Here is a 17758-nt window from a genome sequence, read left to right as displayed (position 1 = left end):
AACATTATTATCTTGTGAACCTGTCATCTAGTAATCAGTTCCTTGAACAAAATCAGCTCTGAGTGATGGCAGAATCTAACCTGTAAAGCTGGTGCCAACCTTCAAAATTAATGTCACCATATGGAACCCTTTCCTGAAGCCACCCGACCTCCCTTTTGATTCATGCTCTCATTTTTCCAACCTTTAAAATACCCCCAATAATGCTTTATGTAATATCAACTTCACACAACTGTGTAAATATTATTCTAAAAAGTAAAACTTGGTGAAGTAGAAAGCAAAGATTTAACGACCAGTAAAAATCATAGTCATTTCACATAGTCGTGTAATATCTAAAGTGTAAACCAAAAGGAGGAGGAAAAAAAGAACAAGGAGCACAGATTTCCTTGACTGATGTAATTTATTCATCCTCTTAGTCCATGTTTTCTTAGAAAACCTACTCTACATCTTCTCTTCAACTATCATCCTCCTGACTTTCTCCCTTTATCAACAGATTTCCCCCATATCCTCTCTGATCCTCACTCCATTCTACCAACTCTGGGTAAGTCAGGTTCCCTAAATTTACAGGCAGATATCCAACTCTATCTCCTCTCCTATAACATTCAACAGTCCTTAAAACTAGAAAAAGAACTCAGAATTTTTCAGGACCACAACTGCTCAATGTACATTAATGGCTATGGGGTGATCAGGGAAAGAAAGTCACACAATCATGTTACACTCTCCCAAAATCAACCACAAATTTATCATTTCAAAGAATATGTAAAAGCCAACAATCCAGGCAGTTTTATATAATATCACTGTAAACCTGGATTAAAAAATAAACACACAGACAACTGTGAAAAAGAGAGGGATGAGAAGAGCCCCATAAACTTTAATAAACTTAATTCTTCATAGAAGCAAGATCTCAAGGAACCATATCCAAAATCTTGGTAAGCTCTTCAATTTAACACTGAAAAGTGATACACTAAAGATAAACACTTCTGTATTGAAGTATTAGAGTGAACATATATAGGGTGTTGAAAGACTAACAAATGAGGATAAATTCTAAGATGTTCTAAACACTTCATAGAATAAAAGATCCCAATGTCGGTTTGGAATAAAACAAACAAGAAGCTGTAATTTAAGCCAGGGGTCCCCAACCACCACCCCAACCACTGATCCCGGTCTGCGGCCTGTCAGGAACCAGGTTGCACAGCAGGAGGTGAGTGGTGGGCAAGCTAGCGAAGCTTCAGCTGCTGCTCTCCATCGCTCCCCATGGCTTGCATTACCACCTGAACCATCCCCCCAGCCTCACCACCACACACCCGTCCATGGAAAAATTGTCTTCAACAAAACTGGTCCCTGGTGACAAAAAGGTTGGGGACCACAGATTTAAGTTACTAAACAAGATTTTATTTCACTTTAACATCTTCTAATTAAATAAACTGTTTTAAATGGACTTCAACCTCCAAACAGACAAAACTAGAATAACTGTTTCAATGATATCAATTCCAGAAAAAATAAATTCTGGGTCCCATATGCATATACACTCATCTAACACGTACATATACCTTAATATTGACCAAGTCCTCATTCTACACTGAAAGAGGTCTAACCAACAGTAAATCACGTGGTTCCCTCCCTTCGTTCCATCTTTATCCTTTTCCCCTAACAGTTTTACAATAAGCTAACAGACATCTTTAATTGTAAGTAGTCTTCAAATTTTAAATATTGTATTCATGATAAAGAACATGGAGCTTTCCTAACAAATTATGTAAATTTTCCTTTACTAACATACTAAGTTTTGAAAGTGCTATTTGTTTCTAAGATTTGTTTTGTAAATATTAAATGAAAACAGGAATAGAAAGGAAGCACAGTAAAAATCTGAGGTAACTATTCTGATTTATCCTTTCTTTATTCTCTACTATATTCTCCTATTTTTTCCATCTTAGAAAAACCTCAGAAGATGAAAATTTAGTTTGATTATTGCTATGGAATCACGGAGTCATCACTGCTTTAGATCTGCTTCAACTTACCCACGTTTGATGCTGTGTAATTCCTTGTCCTTGCCTTTATCCTTTTCCTTTTCTCTTTTCTCCTTATCTCTGCCTTTACGTCGTTCTCTATCCCGAGACCGACTACGTGTTCTTCTGTGACTGGACCTTTCACTGCTTCGACTATGGGAACGTGGACGTGGTCTTGATCGGGACCTACAGTAAGTAGATTTCATTATATACGTTTAGTGTACATTTTGTATTATGAAATAAAAACATCCTTAAAAATTGTCTGAAAGAAAAGGATTTAGTTTTAGTTAAGGACTAAATAACTGTTTGAAGCAAGCATGTAAAGATGATTCTTTATGAATAAGTACTCTGTTAAATGACATGAGGGAAACATATATGTCAGCTTTACAGGAATATAAGGTTTAGTGTTTGTTTAATCAAAAAAGTCTTAAAGTTCAAATCAAATCTTCATTACTCAAATCTCCTCAAGATAATATAACAAATCTAAATGTATATTCTAATCTGCAAGGATTAGGGTCTTCCCTATCCCTACAATCTCTACTTTCTATATTGATTCTACCTAATTTCCTATTTCTAATTGTTAGAATAAAACTATTCCTCTACTCTACTATAATCCAGCTATTCTTTGCATAAAATGAAGGACAGTATTAGGATATATTATGTGCTTTTACAAAGTAAAGATTTTTAGGGGCTTCCCTGGTGGCACGGTGGTTGGGAGTCTGCCTGCCGATGCAGGAGACATGGGCTCGTGCCCCGGTCTGGGAGGATCCCACATGCCGCGGAGCGGCCAGGCCCGTGAGCCATGGCCACTGAGCCTGCGCGTCCAGAGCCTGTGCTCTGCAGTGGGACAGGCCACAATGGTGAGAGGCCCATGTACCGCAAAAAAAAAAAAAAAAAAAAAAAAAAGATTTTTAGATCCTACCTTACAGTATTGACAAGAAAGCCTCTACCAGATTGATGATCCTATAGAAACTATAAAAAAACAACTAACTGAAGTCACTGAATAGTGACCAAAAAGAAGGCACTAACCTTAAAAAGGAACAAAATCTTACTATATACATATGCTGTTGATTTATTTAATGTAATTTCAAGCAATTAGATTATGAACCAAAAATGATGAGCAATGCCAACACTTGGAAAAAAGAAACAGCAGTAAGAAAGTTTCCCATTTTATCAGTTGCTTTTCTGAGGACAAGCCTAAGTCTGTGCCATGCAGGAGAGCTAAAACTCTAACAGAAAACTTTCAAATTTATGGCCTGAAAACCCAGAACAAAGACTCAAGGCAACCATCGCAAAATGAAAATGAAAGGGGAATCCTGGAAAAGAGTTAGTTAAAGGAGCCAAAAATTGTAGATGTAAACTCTATTCAAATCTCTGGCTGAACCCTACATCATGCATGTGAAGGGCAAACTCCAAATAGCTAAGGACGAAAGAACTGAACTAAAATTTCAACTGCCCGAAAGAGACTGAATTGTTGTAATTTTAATTCAACTAAGTTAATTCCCTGCTTTAAAAAAAAAGTAAACCAAAAAATCAATCTTCTTCAGAGGAATATAACAGAATCCAGAGTACTCAAAATATGACATTCACCATGTCCATGATAAAATACAAAATTACTAGGTATACAATGAAATATGAAAAATGTGAGAAAAGATAGTCTATACTGAACAACCCTGAGATGAGCCAGATGTTGGAGTTAGCAGGCAAGGATTTTAAAGTAGTAAGTATAACTATGCTTGTAATGAATATAATGTTAAGAAATTTTAGAAGACAAACTAGAAGTAAAAAAAAAAATTCTGTAACTGAAAAATACAATATCTGAAATTACCATTATGCTAAAAGAGATCTGAAGCAGATTGGTAGCAACAGAGGGGAAAAAAATCTGTGTACTTGAAAACAGATAAATCAAACTTTTCCCATCTGAAGAACTAAGAGGAAAAAAAGATTGTTAAAGGAAAATAAAAACAGATCCTATAAGATCTGTGTGACAACATTCAAGTGTCTAACATGTTTATTTAAACTCATAAGTAGAGAAAATAATGAGATAGAAATCAATTTCTTTTTAAGTGGTGGTCAAAATTTCCCCAAATTTAGTGAACAAAAAATGTACAGATTCTATAACTTTAGTTAACTCCAAAATAAAAATATGAAGACCATGATTAGTAAATCCATAGTCAAGCTGATGAAAACTAAAGATAAAGCGAAATCTTGAAAGTGTTCAGAGAAAAAATGGACACATTACATACAAAAGAACAATGACATGAATTACTGCTGGCTTCTCATAAGAAACAATGACGATCAGAAGACAGTGGAACAAAATTCTTAACATGGTGAAAGAAAAAAAAAAATCAACCCAGAATGTTATACCCAGCAAAAATAAGTGTTCTACTTACAAAAATAAGTGTTCTACTTACTTCTGTTTTCTTGAGGGATATTTTTGCTGGGTATAAAATTCTGGGTTGATTTTTTTTTTCTTTCACCATGTTAAGAATTTTGTTCCACTGTCTTCTGATCGTCATTGTTTCTTATGAGAAGCCAGCAGTAATTCATGTCATTGTTCTTTTGTATGTAATGTGTCCATTTCTTCTCTGAACACTTTCAAGATTTCGCTTTATCTTTAGTTTTCATCAGCTTGACTATGGTATTAATAGTCACGGTCTTCCTAACACCATACACAAAAATAAACTCAAAATGGATTAAAGACCTAAATGTAAGGCCAGACACTATAAAACTCTTAGAGGAAAACATAGGCAGAAAACTCTATGACATAAATCAGAGCAAGATCCTTTTTGACCTACCTCCTAGAGAAATGGAAATAAAAGCAAAAATAAAGAAATGGGACCTAATGAAACTTAAAAGCTTTTGCACAGCAAAGGAAACCATAAACAAGACAAAAAGACAACCCTCAGAATGGGACAAAATATTTGCAAATGAAGCAACTGACAACGGATTAATCTCCAAAATATACAAGCAGCTCATGTAGCTCAATATCAAAAAAACAAACAACCCAATCCAAAAATGGGCAGAAGACCTAAATAGACATTTCTCTAAAGAAGATATACAGATTACCAACAAACACATGAAAGGATGCTCAACGTCACTAATTATTAGAGAGATGCAAATCAAAACTACAATGAGGTATCATCTCACACCAGTCAGAATGGCCATCATCAAAAAATCTACAAACAATAAATGCTGGAGAGGGTATGGAGAAAAGGGAACCCTCTTGCACTGTTGGTGGGAATGTAAATTGATAGAGTCACTATGGAGAACAGTATGGAGGTTCCTTAAAAAACTAAAAATAGAACTACCATACGACCCAGCAATCCCACTACTGGGCATATACCCTGAGAAAACCATAATTCAAAGAGTCATGTACCACAATGTTCATTGCAGCTCTATTTACAATAGCCAGGACATGGAAGCAACCTAAGTGTCCATCGACAGATGAATGGATAAAGAAGATGTGGCACATACATACAATGGAATATTACTTAGCTATAAAAAGAAATGAAATTGAGTTATTTGTAGTGAGGTGGATGGACCTAGAGTCTGTCATACAGAGTGAAGTAAGTCAGAAAGAGAAAAACAAATACCATATGTTAACACATATATATGGAATCTAATAAAAAAAACAAAAAATGGTTCTCATGAACCTAGAGTCAGTACAGGAATAAAGATGCCAACATAGAGAATGGACTTGAGGACACGGGGAGGGAGAAGGGTAAGCTGGGGCGAAGTGAGAGAGTAGAATTGACATACATACACTACCAAATGTAAAATAGATAGCTAGTGGGAAGCAGCTGCATAGCATGGGGAGATCAGCTTGGTGCTTTGTGACCACCTAGAGGGGTGGGATAGGGAGGATGGGAAGGAGATGCAAGAGGGAGGGGATATGGGGATATATGTGTACATGTAGCTGATTCACTTTGTTATACAGCAGAAACTAACACAACATTGTAAAGCAATTATACTCCAATAAAGATGTTAAAAAAAAGTAAATCAAAGACCTTTTTGAGATAAAGGAAAAGTAAAACATAGTCATCAATAGTTAATAATATGCATTAAAGTACGTACTAAAGTAAGTTTTTCAGGCTAAAGAGAATGATAAATGATGGAAACTTGGACCTTTAGAAAGGAAATGAAGGCCACTAGAAATGGTAAATATATGGGTAAATATAAAAAATGACTTCCTTTTAGTTAAAATACATATGTACTTAAAGTAAAAATTACAGTATTTTACTGTAGGGTTTATAATGAAAGTGGATATAGTACATATAATCTCTACAGAATAAAGTATGGAGCACGTAATTAACCTACACAGTTAGAAAGCTTTTACACTTCATGTGAACAGTGAAACAGTAACTCTAAGTACACTGAAACATACTTAAAGTACTGAATCGTAAGGGCATATATGTAATCCTTACAGTAGCCACTTAAAGGAAAAAAAAGAAATGAAATGCAAAGAAATATAGCTAAAAAGTCAAAAGATGAACTAAAAGAAAATTCTTAAAAATATTCATTAATCCAAAAGGAGGCTGGAAAGGCTCACATGTCTTCTCAGAAGACTTTCAGGATTGAGCAATTCCTGGCCAAGAAACAAAAGTAGAATTGTCCTATTCCCCAATGGATTCAGATGAAAACAAGTAATAAATCGAGTACACCTCCACAATGAGACACTGGAGAAGAACCAAGCTGGGTCTAAATCACACAAGAGATGGCACAAATATTTATGCTGTATGAAAGTCACTTACATCTTACCCTATCACTCTGAAAGCATACACTACTATCTGGACAGTTGGGTGCGTTTTATTGGGAAAATGATTTTTCTCTTTGTTTCTATGTTTCTGCACTAGTAGGTTGGTCCAGTAATAAATATGTGAGATCTTTTGTTTGAGAAGGGGAAAAAAGCCAAAGCCTGTCCAAATAAATTAAAAAGCAACACACAACTATAAGCTATCTACAAGATATGCACTTTAAATATAGACACAGATTGAAAGTAAATGGCTAAAATTAGATATATCATGTAAACAAAAATGGCTGGAATGAATATATTAATATCAAATAAAGTATCATCCTAGACACTCAGAAACTAGGAGTATTACCCCAAATAAAAATGGATACTTCATGATGATCAAAGGGTCAGTTCAAAAGTAGAAATCATACAAAATCTTTATCGGGCCACAACAGAGTTAAATTAGAATTCAGTAACAATAAAACATACAGAAAAAAAACCAAAAGTGTAGAAATTAAATAATACACTTCTTAATAAATCATGAGTACAGTAAGAAATCACAAAAAAATTAGAAAATATTTTGAACTGAAAGGCAATAAAAATATAGCATATTTGAATTTGTGTGATGTAACTAATGCAATGCTTAGAGGGAAATTTATAGCTTTAGATGTTTATATTAGAAAAGAAGAAAAGTCTAAAACCAATTACCTAAGGTTCCATCTTAAGAAGCTAGACTAAGAAGAGCAAAGTATATCCAAAGTAAGTAGAAGAAAGGAAACATTAAAGAGCAAAAATCAATGGAATAGAAAGCAATAAAGAAAATTAACAAAGCCAAAACCTGGTTCCACAAGAATATCAACAAATTTGGTAAATCCCCAGCTAGACTGATCAAGCAAAAAAGAAAACAGCAAACACAAATTACCTAAATAAATAAAGCCTGTGGATAAAGAGATCACATAAACTAGTCCTGGGTACTTAGGACATATGTAGGGCTTGAAGAGAATTATATGGATTTCACTGGTAGTATGTTCTGTCTTCTTTCATCCTTAGCTGGTTCATTCAGTGAGTGAAGAGCAATACTGTATCATTAGATCACAAACTTTTTTTTTAATATGCGATTTTGAGAAGTTACAATATTTATTGCTAGGAATGTCAACATGGGTTTATTATACTAATTTACAAAGGTTAAATTTCCTTCATTTTCTCTTTGACTACTCCCTCTCAATTTTGACACATGCTTCTTTCCACATAAAATAAAGTTTTAATTTATCAATGATTTATTGCCCTCACAGACATTATCTATTCATTTTTAATGAAATCTTTTATTACATGTGGATATGTAAAAATTTTAACAGATTATTCTAAAATCTCTGAAAAATAATCAATCAGACTAAAGTTTTCTGATTAAAAGAAAGTAATAATAATAATAAAAATGAAGGGGGCCTTTTTTGTGATAATCAGAGCCACTACATATACAGTATATACACACACACGTTATGTTATCTTAATTTGGTTCTACATTATGCTTCTGGCAATTACTTTTTCACTTAACCAGTGAAAATATAGTGTAACAAAAGACAAAGAGTTAAATATTAGTTTAAACTCTAACAACAAATCCCTAAGAGCTTCTTTTTTTTAAATAAAACTTTGAAGTAAGCTCATTTCTTAGTGGTTTGTTACTAAGAAAAATATACTGTTGGACAAAATGTGCAATCATTTGTGGATTACTGATAAGGTAGATTTTGGTAAAATCATGTTTTCACTGTATCTTAAAAATTAAATGTATACGCTCTTAATATACCCAAAGCTACAGAAGTATTAAGTTAAAAAATAAAGAAATTCTCATATAATGGTGTCCTCAAACAAGTTACTTCCTCTCTGGGCATCTGTTTCCTCATCTACAAAATGTTGATAATAACTACCTTTCAGGGTTATTATAAGGATTAAATAATAACACCAGGGCTTCCCTGGTGGCGCAGTGGTTGAGAGTCCGCCTGCCGATGCAGGGGACGCGGGTTCGTGCCCCGGTCCGGGAAGATCCCACATGCCGCGGAGCGGCTGGGCCCGTGAGCCATGGCCTCTGAGCCTGCGCGTCCGAAGCCTGTGCTCCGCAACGGGAGAGGCCACAACAGTGAGAGGCCCGTGTACCGCAAAAAAACAAACAAACAAATAAAATAATAACACCAGTGAATTGTGAGATAGCAGACAGGTGATTTGGGAGTAGGCAGGCAATGAGAAAGAAGTAACTGTGGGAGGCGCTAATCTAAATGAATGAGTAAAATCTGATTCAAAGAATATGAAATGTTTCTCTCATACCACAGCTAATTCAGTAAAGAGAAGTATTCTGATTCTGATAGACCTTTAAAATCTTAAGGTTGGCATAAGGATTACTTAAATTTCAATATATTTCTTTTATATAGGAAGGTAAATAATAATAATCTTGGTTAAAGATTATCATCTTCTCCACAGGAAACCCTCAGCAGCCAAATACATGCATGATCTTCACCAGTTTGCTACTAATATGGAAATCGTATCACCTATCATCCAAGCCTTTGGAAAATAAAAGGGGATTTTTTTTTTTTTAGAGTCCAGGAAGGCACTATAACATAAGGACAACAGGCCTAAATTGGCTTTGTCCCAGAGAAACCAGAAAGTAGGATCACTCTATCACTATCATAGCAAAGCTAAATACCACAATTAGAGGCCTTCTATCAATTACTATCTGCCTCACTCTCCCAACAGCAACTACTTTCCTAATCTCTACTCCTCCTAACTTACCCAATACCTGAAATAAACTCAATTATCTCCAAACTCATCTCATGGTTTTCCCTAACACAAAGATTCCACTGTAGAAAACATATGCCTACCACTCTCCAAAAATATTCTGCTCATTATGTCTCCATACAAGCAACACATGCCAGTCTGGAATATTCTTTTATAAATGTTGCTGATGTGCCTCAATGACCTAGACAGCAATAGCAGATCTATAATTTAAGTTACCCATGATGTCAAATTGAAAGAAAGTAATAAGTTTTAAAATATCACAGCAATGTCTTAATATTGATTATTTCAATTCTCATATTGTAAACCTCAACTTCGTTTATAGGCTATAAGAAGCAAAAAATGACTCTGAAGAGAATAGGGAAAAGATAGCAAAGCCAAAACACAGTTTTTGCAACATTATTAAAGGCTGTAAAAAGGACCACAAAATCAAATACAGAGTTTAAATGAATTAAGCTGCTGACTTCTTTTCAGTCATGAGAATTACTTCAAACAATTCTGAGTAAAACTCACTTCCTAGACTATGAACAACCCCATTTACTTTATTAAGTAAATTTAATTACATATTTGAAGGCTCTCCACTAAGAACAAAGTAAAGAGTAAAGAGATTTCCTACTCTGACCAGACAAACAAAAAAGTCAAAGAAACTATACTAAAATTTAGAATGTTATTTTTCCCTCATTCCTTAAATAAATATGTTTCTGATAAATCACTCTAGAAGTCTCTAGAGTACCAAAGCCAATATGGAGATATATTATAAGCAAAGAAACATTTGATAAAAAATGTGGCACTCTAGAACACACAATATATAAGCAATAAATGGACAGCAAGATGTCCTATTATACCAGATAAATGCTTTCAATATCTACAGAATAGGAAGAATCACCATAACATCCCTGAATAAAATGAATTACTGCCCTCAAAAACCGATTTGTCAAGTTTCTTAATTGGCTAATAAGTTCTAAACACATGTAATCAAAATAAATATCCTAATATTTTATCTTTCAAAAACAATAACTACAATACTTCAAATAGTCTCTTAAGTAGAGTACTATAAAATAAAGACTACATTTACCATAAAACAAAACTACAATTAAAATTATACTTAATATTCTTACATTGAATAAACTAACATGGATTCTATGTCAAGATGACATTTTGAACTCACACATCTACTTTTGTCGCCAACCGAAATTGAACTAAAACCATAACAACAAGGGGGATTTTTTAAAAGGACCTACACTCTAGGACAGAGATACACTTTTGAAAAGGGAAGTGTCCACTGGTAGCTTGGTGGTGAAAGAAAACTAAAAATCAAGGGGCTGAAGCTCAGGGCTCTGTAAAAACAAGATGACATCAAAGGATCTGAAAACAGACCTGGCTTTTCCCATAGTTTCCCATTTATTAAAGAAACTCCACCTCACTGAATTAATAATAGTGCAGTGTCATTCAAGAAATCTTACAAGTCACCCAAAACCTTCAGTCCATCAACTGAATTTTCTGTTACTGCCAACCTAGGAAAATTCTGAACATTATCATGAACAACAACAAAAAAGAATCTAGGGAATTCCCTGGAAGACCAGTAGTTAGGACTCCAGCTCTCACTGCCAAGGGATCAGGTTCAATCCCTGGCCAGGGAACTAAGATCCTGAGAGCCGCACTGTATGGCCAAAAAAAATAAAAATGAATCTATCATCCATACAAAGCAACTATGAGAAATGAATCAAAGTTGGAACCAAATTTGTCAGGTGATACAAATACACAACACAAAAAGTGAAGAAGAGACTATAACATAACATTCCAACATTAATTAAACACAGCATATAATAAGAAACATAGGCATTACTGATAAAAGAGCCAAGAAAAAGAAACTTTAAAAAAAAGTAATTAAACACAAAAATAAACAAATGGGACCTAATGAAACTTAAAAGCTTTTGCACAGCAAAGGAAACCATAAACAAAACAAAAAGACAACCCTCAGAATGGGAGAAAATATTTGCAAATGCAACAACAGACAAAGGATTAATCTCCAAAATTACTGAGCTCAATATCAAAATAACAAACAACCCAATCAAAAAATGGGCAGAAGATCTAAACAGACATGTCTCCAAAGAAGACATACAGATCACTAAAAAACACATGAAAAGATGCTCAACGTCACTAGTTATTACAGAAATGCAAATCAAAACTACAATGAGGTATCACCTTATGCTGGTCAGAATGGCCATCATCAAAATATCTACAAACAATAAGTGCTGGAGAGGGTGTGGAGAAAAGGGAACCCTCTTGCACTGTTGGTGGGAATGTAAATTGGTACAGCCACTATGGAGAACAGTATGGAGGTTCCTTAAAAACCTACAAATAGGGCTTCCACGGTGGCGCAGCGGTTGAGAGTCCACCTGCCGATGTAGAGGACACGGGTTCGTGCCCTGGTCTGGGAAGATCCCACATGCCGCGGAGCGGCTGGGCCCGTGAGCCATGGCCACTGAGCCTGCGCGTCTGGAGCCTGTGTTCCGCAACGGGAGAAGCCACAACAGTGAGAGGCCCGCGTACCGCAAAAAAAAAAAAAAAAAAAAACTAAAAATAGAGCTACCATATGATCCAGCAATCCCAGTCCTGGGCATATATCCAGAGAAAACCATAATTCAAAAGAGACATGTACCCCAATGTTCACTGCAGCACTATCTACAATAGTCAGGACATGGAAGCAACCTAAATGTCCATCAACAGAGGAATGGATAAAGAATATGTGGTACATATATACAGTGGAATATCACTCAGCCATAAAAAAGAATGAAATAATGCCACTTGCAGCAACATGGATGGACCTAGAGATTGTCACACTGAGTGAAGTCAGACAGAGAAAGACAAATATCATATGAAATCACTTATATGTGGAATCTAAAAAAATGGTATAAATGAACTTATGTACAAAACAGAAACAGAGTTACAGATGTAGAAACCAAAGTTATGATTACCGGGGGTAAGGGGGGGGATAAATTGGGAGATTTAGACTGACATATACACATTACTATATATAAAATAGGTAACTAATAAGGACCTACTGTATAGCACAGGGAACTCTACTCAATACTCTGTAATGGCCTGTATGGGAAAAGAATCTAAAAAAGAGTGGATATATGTATAACTGTTTCACTTGGCTGTACACCTGAAACTAACACAACATTGTAAATCAACTATACTCCAATAAAAAAATTTTTAATTAATTATTTATTTTTGGCTGCGTTGGGTCTTCGTTGCTGCACGCGGGCTTTCTCTAGTTGCTGCGAGCGGGGGCTACTCTTCGTTGCAGTGCGCAGGCTTCTCACTGTGGTGGCTTCTCTTGTGGCAGAGCACGGGCTCTAGGTGCGCAGGCTCAGTAGTTGTGGCTTGTGGGCTGTAGAGCGCAGGCTCAGTAGTTGTGGCACACAGGCTTCATTGCTCTGTGGCATGTGGGATATTCCCAGACCAGGGATCAAACGTGTCCCCTGCATTGGCAGGTGGATTCTTAACCATTGCGCCACCAGGGAAGTCCCCCCAAAATTTTTTTAAATACAATAAAAGTAGCAGAAAGGACAAGAAGTAAGTAATAGACAAGGCAGACAACGAACATCAAACCTCACTAAGGCTCCAGAAGAAGAAAAAACAAGGTAAGAGAACTAATATTACAATCATAATCCAAAGACACTTTTGGAACTAAAAGAATCTACATGTAGAAAGGATCCACTGTATATATGGGGAAATGGATTAACCACAATCAACTGAGATAGATCCTGATGAAGTTACTGCACATTAATGATAAAGGAAAAAGAACACTGATCAAGTTGATATAAAGAAAGTCAAGTTGGCATCAGTCTGCTCAACTGTGAGATACACAACAAAAAAATGGCTTTAATTTTCCTTGAGGAGCTCAAGGGGGAAAACGTGTGCTCACAATGTTACACCTAGTTAAGCTATCCTTAACTACTAAAACTACAAGAAAAAAAAGTGACAAAAGTACTTATTTATGTTAGACTTACTAAAGTCAAGGACATGCTACAATTTCTAGGTTAAGCACTCAAAGCAAAATTAAAAGAAACTAAGCTAAGGAGGTGGGAGAGGGATGGATTGGGAGTTTGGGATTAGCAGATGCAAACTAATATTATATATAATGGATAAACAACAAGGTCCTACTGTATAGCACAGGGAACTGTATTCAATATCCTGTGATAAGCCCTAATGGAACAGAATATGAAAAAGAATATATATATGTATAACTGAGTCACTTTACTGTACAGCAGTCATTAACACAACACTGTAATTCATCTATACTTCAATAAAAACAAAAAAAGAAAGTAAGCTAACAAGCTAATAAAAGTAATCCAAAGAAGGTAAGAAAGTAGAAAAAAGAAAAAAATGGATTGGACATATAGAAAACAAAGAATAAGATGGAAGATTTAAATCCAAATATAACAGGAATCAATAAACATAAATAGACTAAATGATACAATTGAGGGAAAAAGACTGTCAGACTAAAAAAAAAAACTATAGCGAGTTTTCAAAATGAACATGTTAAATATAAAAACAGAAAGTTTGAAAGTAAAAGAAAAGAAAAAGATATCATACAAGCACTAACAAAAAGATGGTGAAATTACATCAACATTATACATGATCTGAAACATCATTTCAAAGTAAGAAATATTTCTAGAAATAGAGACTTTCATGAAAAGGTCACTCCAAAAAGAATATAAAACTATCCTGAATTTGCATACACTTATTTACAGAGCCTCAAAATATATAAAGCAGAAGCTGGTAGAACTTGATGAAAAACAGACAAATCTACAATCAAGAGCTGTCTGTGAGCTCTCTTAGTAACTGATAAAATAAGCAGGTTTTAAATGGAAAAAAAAAAGTAAAGATATAGAAGATTAGAACAAATGGTTAAATTCACCTATTTAACCTTTTTAATCAAGTGTATCTGTAATATTTCCTAAAATAAATCTTATGATGGGCCATAAAGCTAATCTCAACACATTTCAAAGTTGAAAGGTCTTTCAGATTATGTTCTCTAACTACAGTGAAGAAAATAAGAAAAATAAAGGACAACTAGAAAAGCCTCCAAATGTTTGGAAATTAAGTAACATATTTCTATATAACCTATGGGAAAGATGAAGTCACAGTTTTATTTAAACTGAATGAAAACTAAAATATGGCACATCAAAAATGTGTAGGCTATGGGCTTCCCTGGTGGCACAGTGGTTGAGAGTCCGCCTGCCGATGCAGGGAACATGGGTTCATGCACTGGTCTGGGAAGATCCCACATGCCACGGAGCAGCTGGGCCCCGTGAGCCGTGGCCGCTGAGCCTGCACATCCGGAGCCTGTGCTCCGTGATGGGAGAGGCCTCAACACTGAGAGGCCCGTGTACCGCAAAAAAAAAAAAAAAAATGTGTAAGCTATAGCTAAAGTACAGTGAAGAGGAAAATTTGTAGCACTGAATACACATATTAGAAAAGAATAAAAGCTAAAATAAATGATCTAAGCTTCCATCTCAAGGAGCTACAAAAAGAATAGAAAACTATACTCAAAGAAGGTAAAAGGAAAGAAATAAAGAAAAAAAATTTTAAAATAATGAATCAGAAGATCAAGAAAGACAAAGTTAATTCTTAGAGAAGATTAGTAAAATTGATAAACCCCTGGTGGAAATGACAAAGAAAAATACAGAAATCATAAATAAAATAATCAATTTTGCAGTTAAATGGCCTTTTGCCCATAGGGGTTAAAGGCCATGGGAATACCCCTCCCACCATAAACAAGTAGAAAAGAAAACAAAATGTATTTAACAACTATGTCAGACATCGGACAATTGGCAGCACAGAAGTGTAATTCCCCAAGAAAAGGGAAACAAAAAAGGGAACCCTAGGATTGTCCTGGCTTACTGCCTTGGGGAAGTTTCCAAGCCACAGAGCAAGGAGAGGGAACTCAAATGAAGCTTCATAGACTCGCTGAGTTAGGGAGACAGAGACAGACCTTCAAGGAAGCCAAGGTGCTAGACTTTGTAAGGCATTATACCAAACTGAAGGAAGTTGGACAGAGACAGGGATCCAGAAATCTGCAGAGGCTCTCTAGATCTTTGACAAGTTCCAGTCTACAAATATGTGAAATGAAATTCCAAGGGACCAGGGAAAAATACACTGGACAGCAACAGAAATCCAGAATAACACATTGGGGAGAAGTAGTGTTCTACCTGCCAGAGTTGAGACACTTTGTACATAAGATATTGTAAAGAGTCAAGTATTAATTCTGGAGCTAAATTAGCCATAGAGTAAAGGTATTCTGGATCCATCCTAATAACAAAGCTTAAAAGCAAGCCTTGATATTGACAAAATACTACCTGATGAAGATAGATCATGGCTACATGAGGGTTTATTATACTATTCTCTGTTTTAATGAATGCTTAAAATTCTCCATGCAAAGGCTAAAAAAATTATTTGAAACTTCATTTATAAGTCTGTTATTTGAAACACATAAAAATCACTATGGCTTTTCAATCCAATTCACAGAAGCCTATTGACAGAAAATACCTTAAACCTTGTATTAAAAGACTATTTCAAATATACCCAACAACAAAATGCTATTTCTTTGGGGGAAAAAACACACATTCTGAATTTTAACTAAGATAAATTAAGTGGGTTAATACTCTTCAGCTTTGGTCAATACTTGATCCTATATCTACTTTAGAGAAATCTATCTGGATCAGTAAAGTTGCCAAGTGTTTTAAACTGCAAAACCAAGGTTAACTGTCCTCACTAGGGGCAGAGGATGAAGCCTCTAGTTGCTATAGACCAAGTGTTTGTAAACAGGGTTTGTTTGTATATTTCTGACACAGTAATTCCCTATTCATAGTGTCCTAACTGAAGAAGAATCTTTCTTATCAAAATTTCAGATACACTTACTTGGACCTAAAACTTGCATCAAGTTTTACAACTGAATTATCAGAATTCAAAGCTGGTAAATAAAAATCAAAGCCAATCCTGCATTTATTTGATACTTAATGCTCTAAAATATGCAAAATAATATACTTGTTTAGTGTATCTCTTTAGCAAAATGCTGTAGGGCATAATATTTGCCCCTATTATTACTAAGGACTTCTACATGATAAGAAGTATGTCAGCTATATTCATCTATTTTATCTCTTTTAATTCTCCAGAGTATTTAAACATATAGTTGTTACTGTCATCACCTTTTGGTGTTTGGTGGGAATTTTTTTTCTTGCTTTGGGGGCAAGCAAGTTGGGTTATATTTTTGGGTTGGTTTGGTTTGGTTTTTGCTTTGAGAAAACTGAACTCTGAAAAGTTCAGAGGCCACAGAAACAATGTGTGATAGAGCTGAAATCTGAACCGACATTTGTCCACGTCCTTTCAACTACAGCCCACTGCCAGTAAGATCTGACTGCAGTATCATTTTCCAATAAAACCTATAAAAAAGAAAATAAATATCTATACAGATTCATTTCTAAAACATTATCAAAAGATTTAACCCCACCTTATTATAAGCAGATCCAGTCAACTAAATATCTTGGAATTCTCATGTCAATCTTCAAAAATGCCCCATCATCATCTCTAGTCCCCCCATTTTTAAGAGAAGATATTAAAAGGTAGAATTGGGAAGAAAAAAAAGCAAAAAAATATATATATATATATATGCAGAATGCCAATGCCTCCCCTGCTAAAAAAGCATATAACCCACCCACTGTGGCAAAGGTTAAGTCATTTAGTCAAGTTCAAAGATCTTCAAAGACTTCTCAGATCCAGATAAGCCCATATGTTACCAAAATCCTGTGAAAAAGCCATTACTTTCCAATCTGCTGCTCATGTTTAAGATACAGAACACACAGATGCTTGGCATCACTCATCAGTCTTCCTAAATTTTCACACCAGATAATCAAGATCCACCAATAACTCTACTGTCTAAAAGTCCTAGAAATGTCTTTATTCCATCAGTGCTTGGTTCACTTGTTAAATCTGAAAGTAACCATAAAAGACCATTCAGTTACTGTACAATAAGTGTTAATTTGCTAATTTCTTCACAGGTAATCAATTAAAATGTAAAATATTGGATAAAATTAGTTGCACTAAATTTAACAGCTGCTCCATAAGCATAATTAGTTTCACAAGGGCCATATGTATTCTGAACAGAGACAGAGTTGAAACAAACAGACAGATTTTAAGTAAGTTTGAGAAAATCTGCATTTAATTAGCAGGT

The 17758-nt window shown here is 35.1% G+C and overlaps 1 protein-coding gene across 3 annotated transcripts in view; it reads right to left on the bottom strand.

Moving 5' to 3' along the window:
• The window catches only part of RSRC1 (arginine and serine rich coiled-coil 1), a 445934-nt gene that overhangs the window by 327448 nt on the left and 100728 nt on the right, over window positions 1-17758 (bottom strand). For all 3 annotated transcript variants that reach the window (XM_082655219.1, XM_082655217.1, XM_082655218.1), the window contains exon 4: window positions 2013-2186. In XM_082655219.1, coding sequence (XP_082511345.1) covers window positions 2013-2186 — 174 coding nt within the window. The remainder of the gene's footprint in view (window positions 1-2012; window positions 2187-17758) is intronic.

This window comes from Grampus griseus (assembly GCF_964374135.1).
Source record: "Grampus griseus genome assembly, chromosome: 5".
In the NCBI taxonomy this organism is placed as follows: domain Eukaryota; kingdom Metazoa; phylum Chordata; class Mammalia; order Artiodactyla; family Delphinidae; genus Grampus; species Grampus griseus.
Note: the sequence above shows the minus strand (reverse complement) of the source record. Positions and strands in the feature narration are given on the sequence as shown.